The 16,445-nt window shown below is 50.2% G+C and overlaps 1 protein-coding gene across 4 annotated transcripts in view; it reads right to left on the minus strand.

The window, feature by feature from the left end:
- The window catches only part of STARD8 (StAR related lipid transfer domain containing 8), a 77,895-nt gene that overhangs the window by 12,661 nt on the left and 48,789 nt on the right, over positions 1-16,445 (minus strand). For all 4 annotated transcript variants that reach the window (XM_082716583.1, XM_082716582.1, XM_082716584.1 and 1 more), the window contains one exon: positions 623-694. In XM_082716583.1, the coding sequence (XP_082572709.1) occupies positions 623-694 (72 nt within the window). The remainder of the gene's footprint in view (positions 1-622; positions 695-16,445) is intronic.

The following is a 16,445-nucleotide window of genomic DNA, read 5'->3' on the forward strand; positions in this document are numbered from 1 at the left end:
CCCAACATTTAGACACCAGTTAGAGAAAGCAGAGTCTATTATAAGAAGACTTACAGTGGCAGCTGGAGAGAGGCAGCCAAGAGAAGCGACCAGAAGCTGAAGCGAGTGTTCCAGAAGCTGAAGTGAGTGGCCAACTGCACTGAAAGCTCTTAAGAGATTAAGACTGGGGAGGGATCACTGAATTTGATCATGTGCAAGTCCACAGCGACCTGGACAAGGATTGTTTTGTTGGCAAAGTGGGAGTGAAGGTAGGGTACAGTGGGAGGTGTGGGAAGAAGAGGGAAAGTGAGAACAACGAATATAAACAACTCTAAAGAAAAACAGAAGAATGAAGGGAAACAGAAATTCTGGCCATGCGGAGGCTCAACCCTCAGAAGCAGTATAGTGCAGGGGCCCCTGGTTGAGACAATGTACTTGAACATAGTGGTGACACCAGAGCTTAGGAGAGCCAATCAGAGTGACCCACTGGAGATGATGGGGTCGTGATGGGAGCAGGACCAATGTTCACAGCTTCTTGTGTGGTTGGAGAAAGAATCTGATTGGCCTCATTTTACAAACAAAAAACAAGAGGGATAAGGCAAGATTTGGGGGTAGGGAAAGGGGAGCAACAGAGTAGCCTTACCCTCAAAAAGCTGCGCATACTGAGGGAATCCTGTCGCTCGGAGCCACTTGCATGCTCTCTTGGCCTCAGCTTCTAAAATGGAACAGAGGGACAGAAATGGGCCAAGAAATGGGGTTAGCTGGGTGCTGGCATGGAGCCACCCTGGGTGTACACTGCCTCACCTCGAGTTCTCGTGATCCAGAAATGGCAAGGAGAACATGGTGAGGTCTGGCATATTTGCTGCTAGGATTTACCTTCAGTTTCCCACACCCAACCCTCTGTATGTCCTGGCACACCCTTCTTGAGCCTCACTCTCTGCCTATCCCACTGCTCCTCTCACTCTACCATACCTACCCAAGAACAGAACCCACCAGCAGCAACTCCCAAGAAAGGAAGGAGTCAAGGAGTACTGCTGGGGGAAGAAGCCACAGCTGTGTCTTCACCTTCCCTTTCTTCGGGAAGCTGTCCCCCTTCCATGGCCCTGGGGAGGCCATCCTACTCCAGTCAGGGATACAAGATATTCAAGGATTAGCCTTCTCTTTCCCACCATTATTCTATGTAATATTCCCCAGCACTTTGAGAACTGAATCTCACTTAGCACACACAACATGCCATGAAGAAGGTTGTATTCTCTCTATTCTATGGCTCTCTAGACAGGTTCAGGAAGGGAGGGACTCCTCCATAGTTTCACAGTTGACCAAAGTAGCAGTGCTGGGGCCAGAGTTCAAACTCAGTCTGACTCCTCCTCAGGGCTCCTACCCTTCTGATCTGGCAGCCTCCCCGGTGCTCACCCTCCCTGGCCACACATCATCATCGATTTCTAGCCCTCCCTCCCCGGGGAGCCTCCTGGGACTGCTCCAGCTCTCCCCAGTGGTTAGGCCTATGTGATATAATCCAGTGCTGATTGTCCTGATAACGCAGTGCAGACCTGTGGGAATCTTAGAGGGCAGTGGTGGGATTAGCTTCCTCCCTCTGTGCTGGGAAGGCTCAGCACCCCTACTAGCCTCAGCAGAGACATGCACCTGGACTAAAGGAGGTTGGGTGGGCTGAATACCATCAGCAAAGCCCTGGTCCTTAGCGCCCACGACCAGGGGACTCCAAGGAGACTGGTGAGGTTTCTCTGAGACTGGGATAGCTCTTGCTTTCCAGGGCTTTCCTGCAGGAAAATCCAGGATGAGGCCCTAGAAGCTGGGACCGGAAAGTTAAACGACAAAACAGTACTTGAGAGAATGCCGGGTGGGGAGCCAAGGGAGGGAAGAGGACAGAAAGGTGGAAGCTGGTTAGAAAAAACAACAGGCTTCTCAAGGGTCACACACTGATGGGGATTTGAGGAGGGGAGGGGAGAAGGCTCTGGCTCCCCTGACAGCTTTGGGGGCAAACAGGAGTGTGGTGGAGATGAACATCTGTGCATTTCCCAGAGTGAGGGCCACCCCCAGCATCTCCTTCTGCTCACAGCTGCAGCCAAGTCTGCTCAGGTCCATGATCCATGAATATCAATGTGGGATGGCACTCCTGTACATGCACATGGACAGGCCCCTCAGTCTGTGCATGCACCCGAATCTGTGCACATGCACATGTTTTTTGTTACTGCAACCTTCTAACCTATGACAAAGATCTAAGGGTCATCAGGACTTCTGAGAGGTCCTGGAAGGCATTTGTTTCCACAGAGCTCAGCCAGCAGTCCCCCAGACCCTCTGGCAGGGGGCAATGCAGGCCTGGGAGAGGACTCAGGTCTCTAGACAAGAGGCAGTCTGGGAGAACTGTGCTACGAGCTGCTGGAAGGGACTTTGCCTCAGCCCAGGAAGCATTTCAGGGACATGGTTTTGCTGTAAGGACAGTTGAGCCAGTTGCCATAACCATCTCCCTGTCTTCTGATCCTACCACAGCCCCAGGAGAAGGCCCTTATCCATCCTCAGAGCCCCTGCCAGAAGCCAGCTCTGCTATCCCATCATCAGGACAAAGAGAAGGTCCCGAAGGAGGGATCTGCTAGGAGTTTCCAAAAAGGCAGGCACAGAAGGAAACAGTCACCCCTAAAGGACCATGGGTTTGGGATGGCCACCCCAGGCAGGGCTGTGAACTCCAGAGATAGGCCTGCATGGCAAGGACACACCTTCAAAGTCCACTCAGTCCTTTGTGGTTAGCGGCAGAACAAAGAGCGAAAGGAAGGAGAGAAGCACTAGCCTGTCCGTGACTCCTGGGCTCCTTCCTAAGCCTGAAGGAGGTGGGAGAGTGCAATAATTAAGTGTACATCTCAAATACCTGCACAATCTACCCAAGCCACAGAGGCAGAGCCCACAGGAGAGTGGTGAGCCACCTGCTCCTCTTGTGTTAGGCTCTAGCCAGGGTTGTTGGGAAGGAAACAAGGTCACACAAGAGGGCACCAAGTTCTTTCACTGCTACCTAGAGCCCTCAAGCCTCCTGCTATTCTATGTGTGATCCCTGGACCGGCAGCCATCAGTATCACTGGGAACCTGGTTAGAAATGCAGAGTTCCAGACCTACTGAATCAGAATTGACATTTATTTAACTAGATCCTGAGTTGATCTGCATGCACATTAAAGTCTGAGAAGCACTGGCCTATATTACCTAGCTCAAGGATTCTTACCCTTGGATGCATATTATAATCAGCTAGGAAGCTTTAAAAAATACCAGTTTCCTGGGTCCCCATCCTCAGAGGCTGATTTAATTGTTCTGTGGTGAGATTCTCCAAATCAACATTTTTTTTTTTTAGATTTTATTTATTTATTTTACAGAGAGAAATCACAAGTAGATGGAGAGGCAGGCAGAGAGGGAGAGAGAGAGGGAAGCAGGCTCCCTGCTGAGCAGAGAGCCCGATGCGGGACTCGATCCCAGGACCCTGAGATCATGACCTGAGCCGAAGGCAGCGGCTTAACCCACTGAGCCACCCAGGTGCCCCAAATCAACATTTTTTAAAAAGATTTTATTTATTTATTGGAGAGATCTAGAGAGAGAGAGCAGAGCAGCAGGCAGAGGAGAGGGAGAAGTGGACTCCCCACTAAGCAGGGAGCCCGATATGGAGCTCGATCCCAGGATCCTGGGATCAGGACCTGAGCCGAAGGCAGATGCTTAACTGACTGAGCCCTCCAGATGCCCCCAAATCAGCACTTTAAAAAAGTTATAGTATGGGACATATTGAGGCCCAAGAGGCTTTTCCAACTCCCACAGTTATTTATGTGTCACAGTTGAGACTGTAACCTTCATCTTTTCTTTTTCTTTTTTTTTTCAAAGATTATTTATGTATTTATTTGACAGAGAGAGTGAGAGAGAGAGAGATCACAAGTAGGCAGAGAGGCAGGAAGAGGGGGAGGGGGAAGCAGGCTCCCCGCTGAGCAGAGAGCCCCATGTGGGGCTGAATCCCAGGACCCTGAGATCATGACCCGAGCTGAAGGCAAAGGCTTAGCCCATGAGCCACCCAGGCGCCCCTTCTTTTATATTTAAATTCATTACTTAACATACAGTGTTATTTTAGTTTCAAGTGTACAATATGACGATTCAACACTTCCATGCATCCCCCAGTGCTCATTACAAGTGCCCTCCTTAATTGCCATCACTGATTACAGCCATCCCCCCAGCCACCTCCCCTCCAGTAACCTACCTCCAGTTTGTTTTTATGGTTGAGAGTCTGTTTCTTGCTTGCTTGCTCTCTCTTTTTCCCTCTGCTCATTTGCTTTGTTTCCTAAATTGTCTTTCTCTGACTTATTTCGCTTAGCATAAGCCCCCTAGCTCCATCGATGTTGTTGCAAATGGCAAGATTTCATTCTCATTTATGGCTAGGTAGTATTTCACTGTAAGTGTGTGTGTGTGTGTGTGTGTGTGTGTGTACACACACCATATCTTCTTTATCCATTCATCACACTTGGGTCGCTTCCATAGCTTCCCTATTGTAAATAATCCTGCTATAGACATAGGGTTGCATGTATCCTTTTTCATCTAGTGTTTTTGTACCCGTTGGGTAAATACCCAGTAGTGTGATTGCTGGGCCATAGAGTAGTTCTCTTTTTAACTCTTGAGGAACCTCCACTCTGTTTTCGAGAGTGGCTGCACCAGTTTGCTTTCCCATCAACAGTGCAAGAGGGTTCCCCTTTCTCCACATCCTCACCAACAACCGGAGTTTCTTGTGTTGTTGATTTTAGCCATCCTGGCAGGTGTGACATGGTATCTCCTTACAGTTTCGGTTTGCATTTCCCTGATGGTAAGTGATGATGAGCATCTTTTCATGCACCTGCTGGCCATCTGGATTTTTCTTTGGAGAAATATCTGTTCATGTACAACCCTGATCTTTTCATTTCCTGTCCAGTTCTCTTATGCCACCTGCCCTCAAATGCCAGGGAAACCAAGGGCCCACACTCAAAGGAACCAACTCCATGTCCCCTAAATTTTTTCCACCCTTCTGATAGAGTAGAGTGACAAGACTGAATTGAAATCCTGGTGCTACCAGTCATGAGCCCTCTGACTTTGGGCAAGTTATTTAACCTCTGTAAGACTCAGTTTCCCCCTCTGTAAAATGGAGGTAATAGAGTCTACTTGGAATAGCTACTGAGAGCATTAAGTTAAATACTAAAGAGGGAGAAAAAAAAAAAACAATAACCAAAAACCCCTGACACATAGTATAAATACTTGCAACTAACTGAAGGGTCTGAAGGAAAAAGAACAAACAGAAGAAAAGGCCCAGCTGGCATTTCCTTTTGGGTCTGTAAAGTGGCTGCATCCACATTACTGTCAAAATTATAGCCAAATGGCTCTGAGAAGTGAGGTTAGTTAAGAGGCAGACATTTCAAAGAGGCCACAATAGCTCCAAAAGACAAAGGAGCCAAGGAGTTTGAAGCAGGGCTATGGACTGAATCCCCAGCAAGTACTCCCTGGCAGGAATCTGGAGAATGTAATGGGTTATTACCCAACAGGATGTCAGGGACACTGCCTCCCAGCATTACACCACCTCGTGGAGGTCGGGGAGGCCCTAAGGCTCCTCCCAGATGAAGCAGTCAGAGACATATGTCTTGGTGATTAAGGACTGAGCTAAAGTACTTTGCGTTTACTCCTCCCACCCACCCCAGCCTGCCCAGGCTGGGACCAGAAGTGACCACTCACCCCCAGCAAGTCCACTCCCCTGAGGTTAGGGCCCAGGTGTTCCAGACTCAGAATTGCCTTCTGTGCCTGGCAGGGAGAGTGACACCGGGCAGGCCGATGCAAGCGATGAAGGAATGTCTGTGTCCCCTTGTCCTGCTTCTGTGTCCAGATGTACAGATTTGAGCAGCTTTCAACTGCTATATTTTGCAGGCTGTGCTCTGGCCAAGGCTAGGATGATGTGCTGGGACAGGTCAGGAATGGCACTCAGCTGGCACAAGCTGGTTTCCACAGAGATTTAGGCTCAGACTCTAAACCCGGGGATGGTCCCAGGTGATCTGAGCCATAAGAATCAGAGCAAGGGGCATACTCAAAAGCTCAAGAATCAAATTAGGTCTCAAGGCCATGCCCACAGGTTTCCTGGAGGGAGTGTCAAAGAAAAATGGCTGAACAGCAGGAGAAGGTTTTAGAGGTCAATGACAGGATCTACACCTACACTTAAACAGGCCATGTACCAGGAGCCTCTTAGCACAGAGCTCTCTTCTATTTTGAGAAGGAGAGAACGCGGAGAAAAGCATTTCTGTTCCCAAGAAATGCTGCATGAACAAGGGTAGCTTACGCACTCAGGAAAGGGCGAGCAACATCTCCCACGGAGGAAATGCAATCATGCTCCAAGATGATAGATAAGTGAGTCGAAGAGCGAGCTTTTTCCCATCAAGCCAGCTCCCCTACTCGCTGCCTAAGTCACTTTAGCCAACTTGCTTCTTTCCCTAAGCTTTGGATTTTGAACTAGGTAGTGATGACCAAAAGCTTTCCTGCCTACGTCCATGGTTATTGCATGGAATGGGTCAGGTTTTGCCTGGTTTTGAAAGTGGCTGTATGAAAGTTATCATTAGAGAGCACAATTTTTGTTAAGTTTACTTGAACTTGCCCCCCGCTCCTGAAACTATTATTACATTGTATGTTAACTAAGTGGAATTTAAAGAAAAACTTAAGAAAAAGACTCCTTGACCTTGGTATGCACACATTCACAGTTGGTGAGCCTCAGCTCAGATTTTGTCCTACTTTTTAAAAAGTGAGCATGAGCTAGGAGGGGAAGAAAAAGCAATTGCCAACTAAGTTGAGGGAAGTTGGGCCTCACCAAGCCAATATCACCAACCCCACCCTCTTCATGCCACATTCAGGGGACTTGAGTCCTTCTACTTTGTGGTCACTCAGTGGGCTATGAGAGAGCTGCTCAGACCCCACTCTGCCTACTCTTTCCCAACCCAAAACCCATCTCCAGGCATAGGTACCAGGTAAGACTCAGAACCCAGGACAAGCAATGGGTGGATGTCACAGAGGCCCCAGTCAACGGGATCCTTGTTACCACCAAAATAGTAACCTCTCAACTCAGACCACACATTATATATAGTCTGAGAGTTTTTAAAAATTCCAGGACCTGGGGGTTAGTTGGGTGGCTCCCTCGGTTAGGCTCAGGGCATGATCCTAGGCAGTGGTGACACCATCATCATCATCATCATTGGGATTCCCTGATCAGTGGGGAGTCTGCTTCTACCTCTGCCCTGCCCCCCTCCACTCATGCTCACAAGCACATGCATGTGCATGTGTGTGCGCTCTCTCTCTCTCTCTCTCTCTCTCAAATAAATATATAAAATCTTTTTAAAAATTCCCATGTCTGGGCCCCAGTCATTACCAATTAAATTAGAATCTATGGGAAAGCTTTCATTTGTTTTTGAGAGTTTTCTACATGATTCTTGAGTGCAGGCAAGAAAGAGCACCACTGCCCTGAACAAACACAGTCAGCCAAAAAGCCACAGCATAGGTCTCTGGAAAGATTCTAGCCAGAGGCCAGACTCAGGCCCATTCTAATCACTGGTCCATGTTCTCTCCAGGCCCCAGACAAGGAGCAAGAGAGCCATGAGTGGTAATACGAATGCATGTGGTGGGACAGGGGAGGGCGAGTCTGTGGGTGTCTATGAAGGTAATTTAGTCAAACAGTTAGCTGTCCTACTCCATAAAGAATCTTTCAGCAAATGTGCCAATTTCCTTTACCTTACTTTGCTTTATGTTTGGAAAAACATCTCCTTCACTGGCCCTCACTGTAGGACGAGTGTCTTCCAAACAAGGTCTGGGATCAGCATAGTCTCTCCCAACTTTAGTGAGCACAGGAGGGAAAGCCAGCATTCTGAGGGAGTAGAGAAAGACCTGGGATGCTGATGTCTGTGTGACAACCCAAGTTTCCGAGGTAGACTTTGTAAGGTCAAGCTGGTATTCCAGGTAGGCAGAAGCCCCCCACCCCACCCCACCCCGGCCCCATTACTATAGTTGGGAAATGCTAGGTCTTGGCAAATGGCTTCTTGGCCCATTTCTCTTGGGAAATGCAAAGCCCTCCTCCTTTTCCCACCTTCACTCCCAGAGAGGGATCCTGTCTAAGGAAGAGATGTTGTCTTTCTGGCAGGGGGCTTGGATCTCACTTGGCCTCAAATGCTTATTAGCAGCTCATTTCACCCTCCTGTAAGGATATAAGCTAAGGAGCCTAGGCCACAAGAAGGGTGCCCACCCAGCCTTGAGCCCTGGATCCCTCAGAGGTGGGGCTCCATTCAAATTTGCACAAATGCTGCAACAGGTGACTGTTTGGCTATCCCCCACCCACCAAGGGACAGAGGGAGAGGAGCTCTCACAAGGGCTCATACTAACAGCTGTCATGACTTTTACGACTGCCAAGACTTCACTTCCTGACCTTGAATGGGACATTCGGTGGGGGGGAGGGGTCTGCAGTACCCTGTTCGGTGGGACACTGGGTATACTCGTCTCCCCACTACTGCTGCTCATAGCAGGAATGACAGTTCTTACTCGATTCTCATGGGAGAGGGGGGCAAAGGGAGAGAAAGAAGCAACACCAAAATAGCTCTCATCCCACATCCCAAACCCCACAGGAGGCAGGGGCACAGGAAAGGCTGCTGGATTTTAAGCAGCCAGCTTGGCTGCGCTAGCCACTGGCTGGCCTCAAGCCTGTTAGGTCACAGGCAGGACATGGGGCCCCTGCTGCACCTGTTGGGATGCTGTGTCAATCTTAGCCAGAGCTGCAGCTGGATACCAAGCTCCCAAGCCCATGCAAGGGAGTCTCCCCATCAGAACTGCAGCACCACCGACACACACAGCCCAGGAAGGGACAGTACCATGCGGCTGGGTGGCAGCATGGTGAATCCACTGCATCTTCCGGCTGACTAGTGGCAGTTTGACACGTGCGGCTCTCCATTCAAATAGCCCTCTCTCCTTAATGCTACATGTCTGCACCAAAGCCACAGGACCTCAGGGAGTCTCACCCAGGGACAATGTTATGCCCTAGGGGACCTTTGGCAATGTCTAGAAATATATTGGCTCCAGGACAATCGCCACAATGAAAGAAAGGCAGACTCCAGTCCTGAACTGTGACCCCAAGGTCAGCCTCCACCTTACCTGGGGGCCTCAGGCACCCACTCCTTGAAGATGTCCTGAGGGATGAGGCAAAGACTGGATGCATGATTCAGTGGAGGTCCCTTGTGTGTGGAAACACTGATCCCGCAGGTCAGCCAGGGACAGGTGGCAGTTTGAGTTGAGAGTTTTTAAAAACATGGAAGTTATACAAGAAATCCCCAACTGCACCCCTCTCCCCGACAGAGCTGTAGTCTGAGATTTGGTGTACAGCTTTAAGTGAGGGAGGAACATGAGGGTACTGGGACCAAAACCAGGCCTCTGGCCTCCCGGGGCTGCTTAAAAGTTTGAGACCAGAGTCCAGTCTGTGGTCTCCCAGGCTGTCACTGGGTACAGCAGGGTTAAAGCAGGCGGTGGACATTCTGACCCAGCCCAGGGCTTTCCTGTGACAGTGAAGGTCAAAGCTGCCACCTGCTCAGGGGCAGTCACTCCATTAGCTTTCTTACCCTCAGGGAATCCTGCCCCCAACCCAGTCCCAAGTGCTCTGACAAGGTCATGGTTACAAGAAAGGACAGGTGTTTTCATAAGTTGTGCACTACTCCAACACCTCCAGTCACCAAGCTGTAGGCAAGAGATGCCCACCTAACTAGTCTGGGGCAGATGGTAGACCAACAAACTGCTCTCCACTATAGTATGGCTGGAAAGATTATCGGACTGAAGGTCAAGAGAACTACATTCTAAGAGCCTTAACTGTGCTAGAAACCTGTTGGGTGACCTCAGGCAAGCCACCAACTCTGTCTGGGCCTCCATTTTTCTGTCTCCTAGTGGCCACTCACCAAAATCTAAACCCAGAGCTGGAGTGTGTATGACTCTCCCTGGCTGGTTCAGTAGAGGAGCTGTGCTCCTCCTGCACACTCTTTTGGCAGACTCCAGTAAGTCTGAGTGGCAGACCCACGGTTCAGTGGGCACCAAGACCAAATCCATCTTCCCCTCCCAACCTGGCTCTTTGGCTTTCCTGCCTCCCAAGGCACCCGAACACCCAGGCTTAACCTACCAGTCATCCTGGTCTGTCCTCTCTCAACTTGTGTATTTAATCACTAAGTTCTATCAACTTTTCCATCAAGTGGTCATGGTTTCCCACGCCTGACTGTGCTCTAGGTTGGCATGCCTGGATCACTTAAGCCTCCAAATTCCCAGCCTCTAGTCTCTCCTTTCAATAGGTTGTCCTGCCATCTTCTTCTTACAAGAACCCAGTTCTGACCTGGCCACACTCCACTCTGCCTTGCAGGCTCCCCTGCCCACAGCCAAGGGCAACAACCAGACTGCTTTTCACCTGGCACGTGAGGCCTTCAGCACCCCAGACTCAGTCTGACTCGAAGCTGCAAACTCCCAGTATTCATCAAGATGGAGGTCAAACGTCCCATGAGATCTTCCTTCCCTGACCTCTCACTAATCCCCTACCAACTAACAGGTCACTTAAATTAAGTGACCCCTACCCCCTACGCATTTCCATTACCTTCTCAACTGCACATGAGACTGTCTGCCCCATTCAACTGGAGTCCCATGGCACTGGGTCCTATCGGTCTCAGTATCCCTACTGCATTGTGGTAAGGGCTACAGAATGTTCTGGCAACACCTAGGCAGGAAGTCCTGCTTTCCAACTAAACAGTGTGCGGGCCTCTGCCTCCACCCATTCCTCTGATATCACTACAGCAAAGACACAGAACTGAGGAGACACGCTTGCAACTCAGCCAACTAGATGACCAGCAGAACACTTTGCCCCAGGGCAGAAACCATGGCCAAGAACCAAGGCCCAGAGGTGTAAGATGTGAAAATAATCTCTGCCTAGGGACAAAGACATTCTGGCCCCAAGGAACCCTCAGCTCTTCCATCCCAAGCTCCTGTGAGGGCCCCCAAGCCCACTGGGCAAGGGACATGCACCGTCTCCTGCTTCCTCTCTTGGCCTGCAAAGTCTTGGCACTCACCCATCTTGAACCTGTGTCTCCACTTCTACATCCCACCCCCCTTGCCTACTTCCTTTTCCTTTTGCTGAGGCCAAATATAAACCCCCAGGCAGGAAATGCCTTGAAGGAGCCTGGCCCCACCCTGAGACCCAGAAAAAAATATTGTCTCTTACAGAAAGAAAATGGGCCCAAGAGAAGTAACCTCTTCACAGGGTCTGTTCCCCCTCTAGAAGCCAATGGATACAAGCCTCCCCTGAGCTCTGCAGCCAAAGGGAGGGCTGTGATTCTGTGCAGAAAGGGGGGGGCTTAGCTTTGTGGGCAGGGGGTGGCCATGTGCATGCTTAGGCCACCTGGGGTGAAGGGAAGGAGAATCTAAATGGCAACCTAATAACTGTGTAATATCTAGAAATAGAGGTTTTCAGGTGCAGTTGGAAGACTAACAGGCTAGTGACTGTGGCTTTTAGTCTTGGCTCTGCTACTTCTTAGCTGTGGTTGTGTTCCTTACTAATAATAATACTAAGGATACCGAATGTCATTATTAACAATAATTAAGATTAAACATTAATATTTACTGAGCACTTAATATGTGCCAAGCCCCAAGCTAAGAACTTTACACAGATCTCTTTGGGCAAGACTTAGCTTCTCTGGGCTTCAGGGTCCTTAGCTGTAAAATAGTGACATGTTTATATCCCTGACGTCAGGAGGTTTTTGCAAGTATAAAATGAGATAATAACAACAAGCAAAGGGTTCCAAGTCATTGTTGGGTCCCCAGCATAAGTACTTCTTATATGGTTTATTTCACTGAATCTTGACAACAACCCTGCAGGGGCTAAGTGCTATGAAATTTCTATTTGACAGATGAGAAAACTAAGGCCCAGGGATATTGAGTAACTTGCCCTAAATCAGCAACTAGGAAGTAGTGGGTCAAGGTGCAAATCCAGGCAGTCTAGAACCAGAGTCCTCCAAGTCCACCAAGTTAGAATACTCATTAAATAGAAGTTGCCTTGGCTGTGGACACAAGAAACATAGGCCAGGAGTTGTGCAGTATGAACCCTTAGCCTGAAGTAACTTCCCATCAGTGGAGAAAACACCTGACCATCCCACATCTCTTGTGGTCCCCATGACAGCCCTGTCCGAAACAGACCTACTGCACAAATGGGAAAACGGAGGCTATAGGAGGTCAAGTGGCTTCTACTGGACTATGGACGAGGACCAGGAGCCTGCCTAAATGACCACAACCAACCTGTTGATCTGTTCCCATGTTGTCTCCCTAGGCTCTCCCCTCCAAATCCAATCCTACCCTGTGCCAGGCCCCATGCTAGGCACCAGGGTCTGAAACTGAGCAAAAGCCAAACTCTCCTGGAGTACCGGACCAGAGCTGCTATCAGGCCCATACTTCTCAGGGAAGCAGATGCTAAGGTCAGCTATCCTCTGAAGCACTCTCTGGCCTCTGTTTGCAGGCAAGATCACAGAGAATGAGCTCTAAAGGAGGTACAGCCTATGGGAAGGAAGTCTTTAGCCCCCCCATGGGCCCTGAGGTGGGAACGTTGTGGGGAAGGTAGAGCTTCTGGACAAAAGCTTACCCTTCCACATGCCCAATACCAGCATGGACCACACCAAGCTGGAAGGGTCAAGCAAGTTAATTCAGCCAGCCTTCCACCTGCCCCTAACCACCCACACCTTCTAAATAATGAACTCTGGTTGTCAGGAGAGCTCATTATAGTGTCTCCTTTCCCTGATGTCACCCAGAACCCTTAGTCCTGGAAGGTGCTAATCAGGCAGGCCTGCCGCTGTCAGAACCACCTCCCCAGCTTCCTCCTGTATACCCGCCCCCACTGTGCAGCTCTGCTTAAAGCCTCAATACCCAGCCCTTTGATTTTCTCTCCCCTCCATCTGTCTGCCTTGCTGGGGAGGGAGCAGGCAAGGACCTAGGGACTGTCTGCCCAGGAAAGACTGATCATGATGGGTAAAATAAGCAGTCAGGGGTGGAAGGGAGACCCAAGCCCAAGCTCTGGCCTCCTGGCTGGCCACCCCAAAAAGGGAGGAGAGGCATGGCACCGTTGCTAAGGGTGTGGGTGGTAGACTCAGCCTACCTGGGTCCTGATTCCAGTTCCATGATTCCCTAGCCATGTGACCTTGAGTCCGTTCTTCTTTTAGCCTCTCCCTGTATACTTCTTCATATGTAAAATGTGGAGGAGAATAGCAGTACCTACCTTACAGAATTACCATGGGAGCTAATTAAGTTCAAAGGTGTCAAGAATTTAGAAGAGTTTACTATTATTATTGTTGTTAGCGTGATCATAAATGTCACTCCTCACTCGAGGAGACCAGAAGGATCCCTCCCTCCAGGTGAGTGTGGCCCAGGAATGTTTTTTGTGAGGAAGTGGAATCTGAGGGACAGAGAAGCCCAGAGAAGACCTAAGGCCTTGGGGGCCACATGTTTGGGTGCAGCACAGTCCCAGGTCAGTGAAAAACAGCAAAGAGATAAGGTGGCAGAAAGTGCCACTAAACAACAACAATAATAAGAATCCTGTTCATATTATTGGATTTATGACTCAACAACCCCATGAGGTAGGTACCTATAGCTCCATTTTACAGCTGACAAAATGGAGGCTCCCAGAGGTTAAGTGATTGGCCCAAAGTCACCCAGTGCTGTTTATCCCAGAGCCCCTGCTCCCCACCATGACACACTTTCCTGCCCCAAACTCTGGATGTACAGCTCTGTATGCCTTTCACTTCATCTCCATTCTGGCCCCTTTCCCACATCCCCTCTTGGTTTTGCCATTTAGAAGGCCCTGCTCAGGTGAGGGCTGCTCAGGGCAGAGGTCTGTGGCGAAGCACTTCCCAAGCTGCCTGCTCATAGCCCCAGCCTGACGTGACCTTGACCGGGAGCAGAAAAGCTGGCTGTGAGTGCGTGTCTCACACCTCAGACAGGCCAGCCTTTGGCCAGCCCAGATAAAAGACAGGAAATCCTTGGCCACCTCCCCTGGAGATTGCTCCCTTCACCATGGGAACAGAGTTTCAGCCTGGGCAGAGGTTCCTCTGTGGTGAGGAAGCGGCGGAGTCAGCCCCAGCTGCCTCAGCTGCTGGGTGTGGTTTGGGGGAAATAGTGAGGGCTGAGCATCAGGAGACCTGGGCTCTGAATCCTCCCTCCTCAGACACCAAGCCTGTCCCCCATCTGGGCCCCAGGTGGGCACCTGCAATGATCACACTGCTTCTCTTACCAGGGCCGCTCTGAGAAAAGGGTGGAATTGTAGAAGTGAAAGTACCTCGGAAATGGAAAGAAACGGGAATACTCATCGTGGTCTTCATCATCAACTGCAGAGGAGGAATGGCTGAGTTGGTGTTTCTCCCCATCTGATTCACCCTTCTACACCCCAGTGTGGGCATGGCTCATGCTCATTTCCGGCTTTGATGCTCCTCAAAACATTCCCTTCCCCCTGACCTCCACCAGCTCAAGGGAAGAAAGTAAGTGGCAGGAAAACAGGATATACTGACAGGCCACACAGAATACACTGCAGACAGCTCATCAGAAGTGAGCACTTCCTCTCACCAGGCTTGCCTTCTGCTATGAGGGCACCAAGAAGAAGGCCAGCCAGACCTAACCGACAAACAAATCAGAGAGCTGCAGGAGCTGTTTGGACCCAGGACCCTGGGGGTTCAGAATGCAACTGCTGGAGCCACCAGAAAAAGATAATGGAGAAGTCTTGTAGGAAAGTTCAGACTAGGGGCTGCTGGGTGACTCAGTTGTTGAGCATCTGCCTTCGGCTCAGGTCATGATCCCAGGGTCCTGAGATCCAGTCCCACATCTGGCTCCTTGCTCAGTGGGAAGTCTGCTTCTCCCTCTCCATTTGTCTGCTGCTCCACCTGCCTGTGTTCTCCCTCTCTCTCTCAAATAAATATATAAAATCTTAAAAAAAAAAAAAAAAAGTTCAGGCTAGAAATAAACAGAGAGTGAGGGGCTTCCAGAGCCCCATTTCCCATTCCCAGGGCCACAAACCGTAGCACGTGCAGAAGACAGTAATGAGGCTGGGAAGAGGACTGGTCCCAGGTCCCGTGAGAAGTCTTTGGAGGAACTGAAGCTATTTGGCCTACAGAAGAAGCGAGGGGACTTGGGTTCCGTCCTCAGACCTCTGGAAGTCAGAGAGAACGGCCCCTGGCTAGATGGTCCCAGGGGGCAGAGCTGGGATCCAGGGTTGTAGAAGCCACAGGAATATGGTGTGCAGTTCGACATAAGCAAATGCTTTTGGACGTTCCAGGAATGAAAGCAATTGCTTTGAAAACTTGAGCTCTCAGGTACTGAAGATGGGGGCACAAGAGCTGCACAAATCCCTGGTAGGAAGATCTAGGTTCATAAGGAGAATTGGACTGAGTGCCCTCTAAAGACCCTTCTCCCCAGAGCTAGGTTGGCTCTCTACCTCTGGGGTATTGTGCATAAAGGTGGGTGGGGCTGGCTAAGCCCTGAGCCACTTCCCTCAGAGACCTGGGATCCCAGGAGCACCTTCAGCTGCTAACCAGGGCCAACAGGTCACTCATTAACCTGTAGCTGAATGGGTCAGAGGGTAGCCCCTTGGGACACACACACACACACACACACACACACACACACACGGCGAGGGGACTGGAGAGCAACTGCACAAAAGCCCATGCTCGAGCAAAACCCAAGCTATGGCAGTTCAAGGCCTGGTCAGCTCAAACTGACCAGCCAACTGGCACAATGTAGTAACCGGGCCTGGCAGAATTTAAAGCCAACTGACCTTTGCCTTGTGAACAAGCAAAAGGTTTTGCCTGGGAATGCATAATCTTACAGCTGGAATGGAACCTGAGAGACCACTGAGTGCACACCACCTGTGAAAACTGAGTCCCAGAGAAAGTAACAGTCACTCATGCTGAGGTAGCTACAGAGAGGCACAACCAGAGGGCAGGCTTCCTGACTTGTAAGAGGCCCCCACTGGTTCCCTAAATGCTGGTTCCGTCTCTTCTCACTGAAACTGCAGAAAACTGCTTGGGGTCCGGAGCTTTCCAAATGGGACCCAACCTGACCCTTCCCAATTCCCACTGTTCGTCAAGATGCAGGCTCTTGGAGGGAGGTCTCCTCTTCCACCGTGGAGGCCTCAGCCTTACAGCAGGAGCAGCAGCAGCATGACTGACGGCTCATGTCTCTGCCTAGTGTGGAGGAGTGACCCACAGCTGGACTGAAAACAGACAGGCACACAGCCCCACTAACGGCAGATCCTTTGCGTGGGTATTTCTTGCTCTTTCAAATTGACCTGAGGGGGTGAGGGACTCCTGGAAAGACCCCCAGACCCTTCTGACTCATGCCTAAAGACTCCCCTTACCTCACTGCCCATCCGAATCCCTATCAATTCCCTGACCTTC

This window comes from Mustela nivalis (assembly GCF_964662115.1).
Source record: "Mustela nivalis genome assembly, chromosome: X".
Taxonomy (NCBI): Eukaryota; Metazoa; Chordata; class Mammalia; order Carnivora; family Mustelidae; genus Mustela; species Mustela nivalis.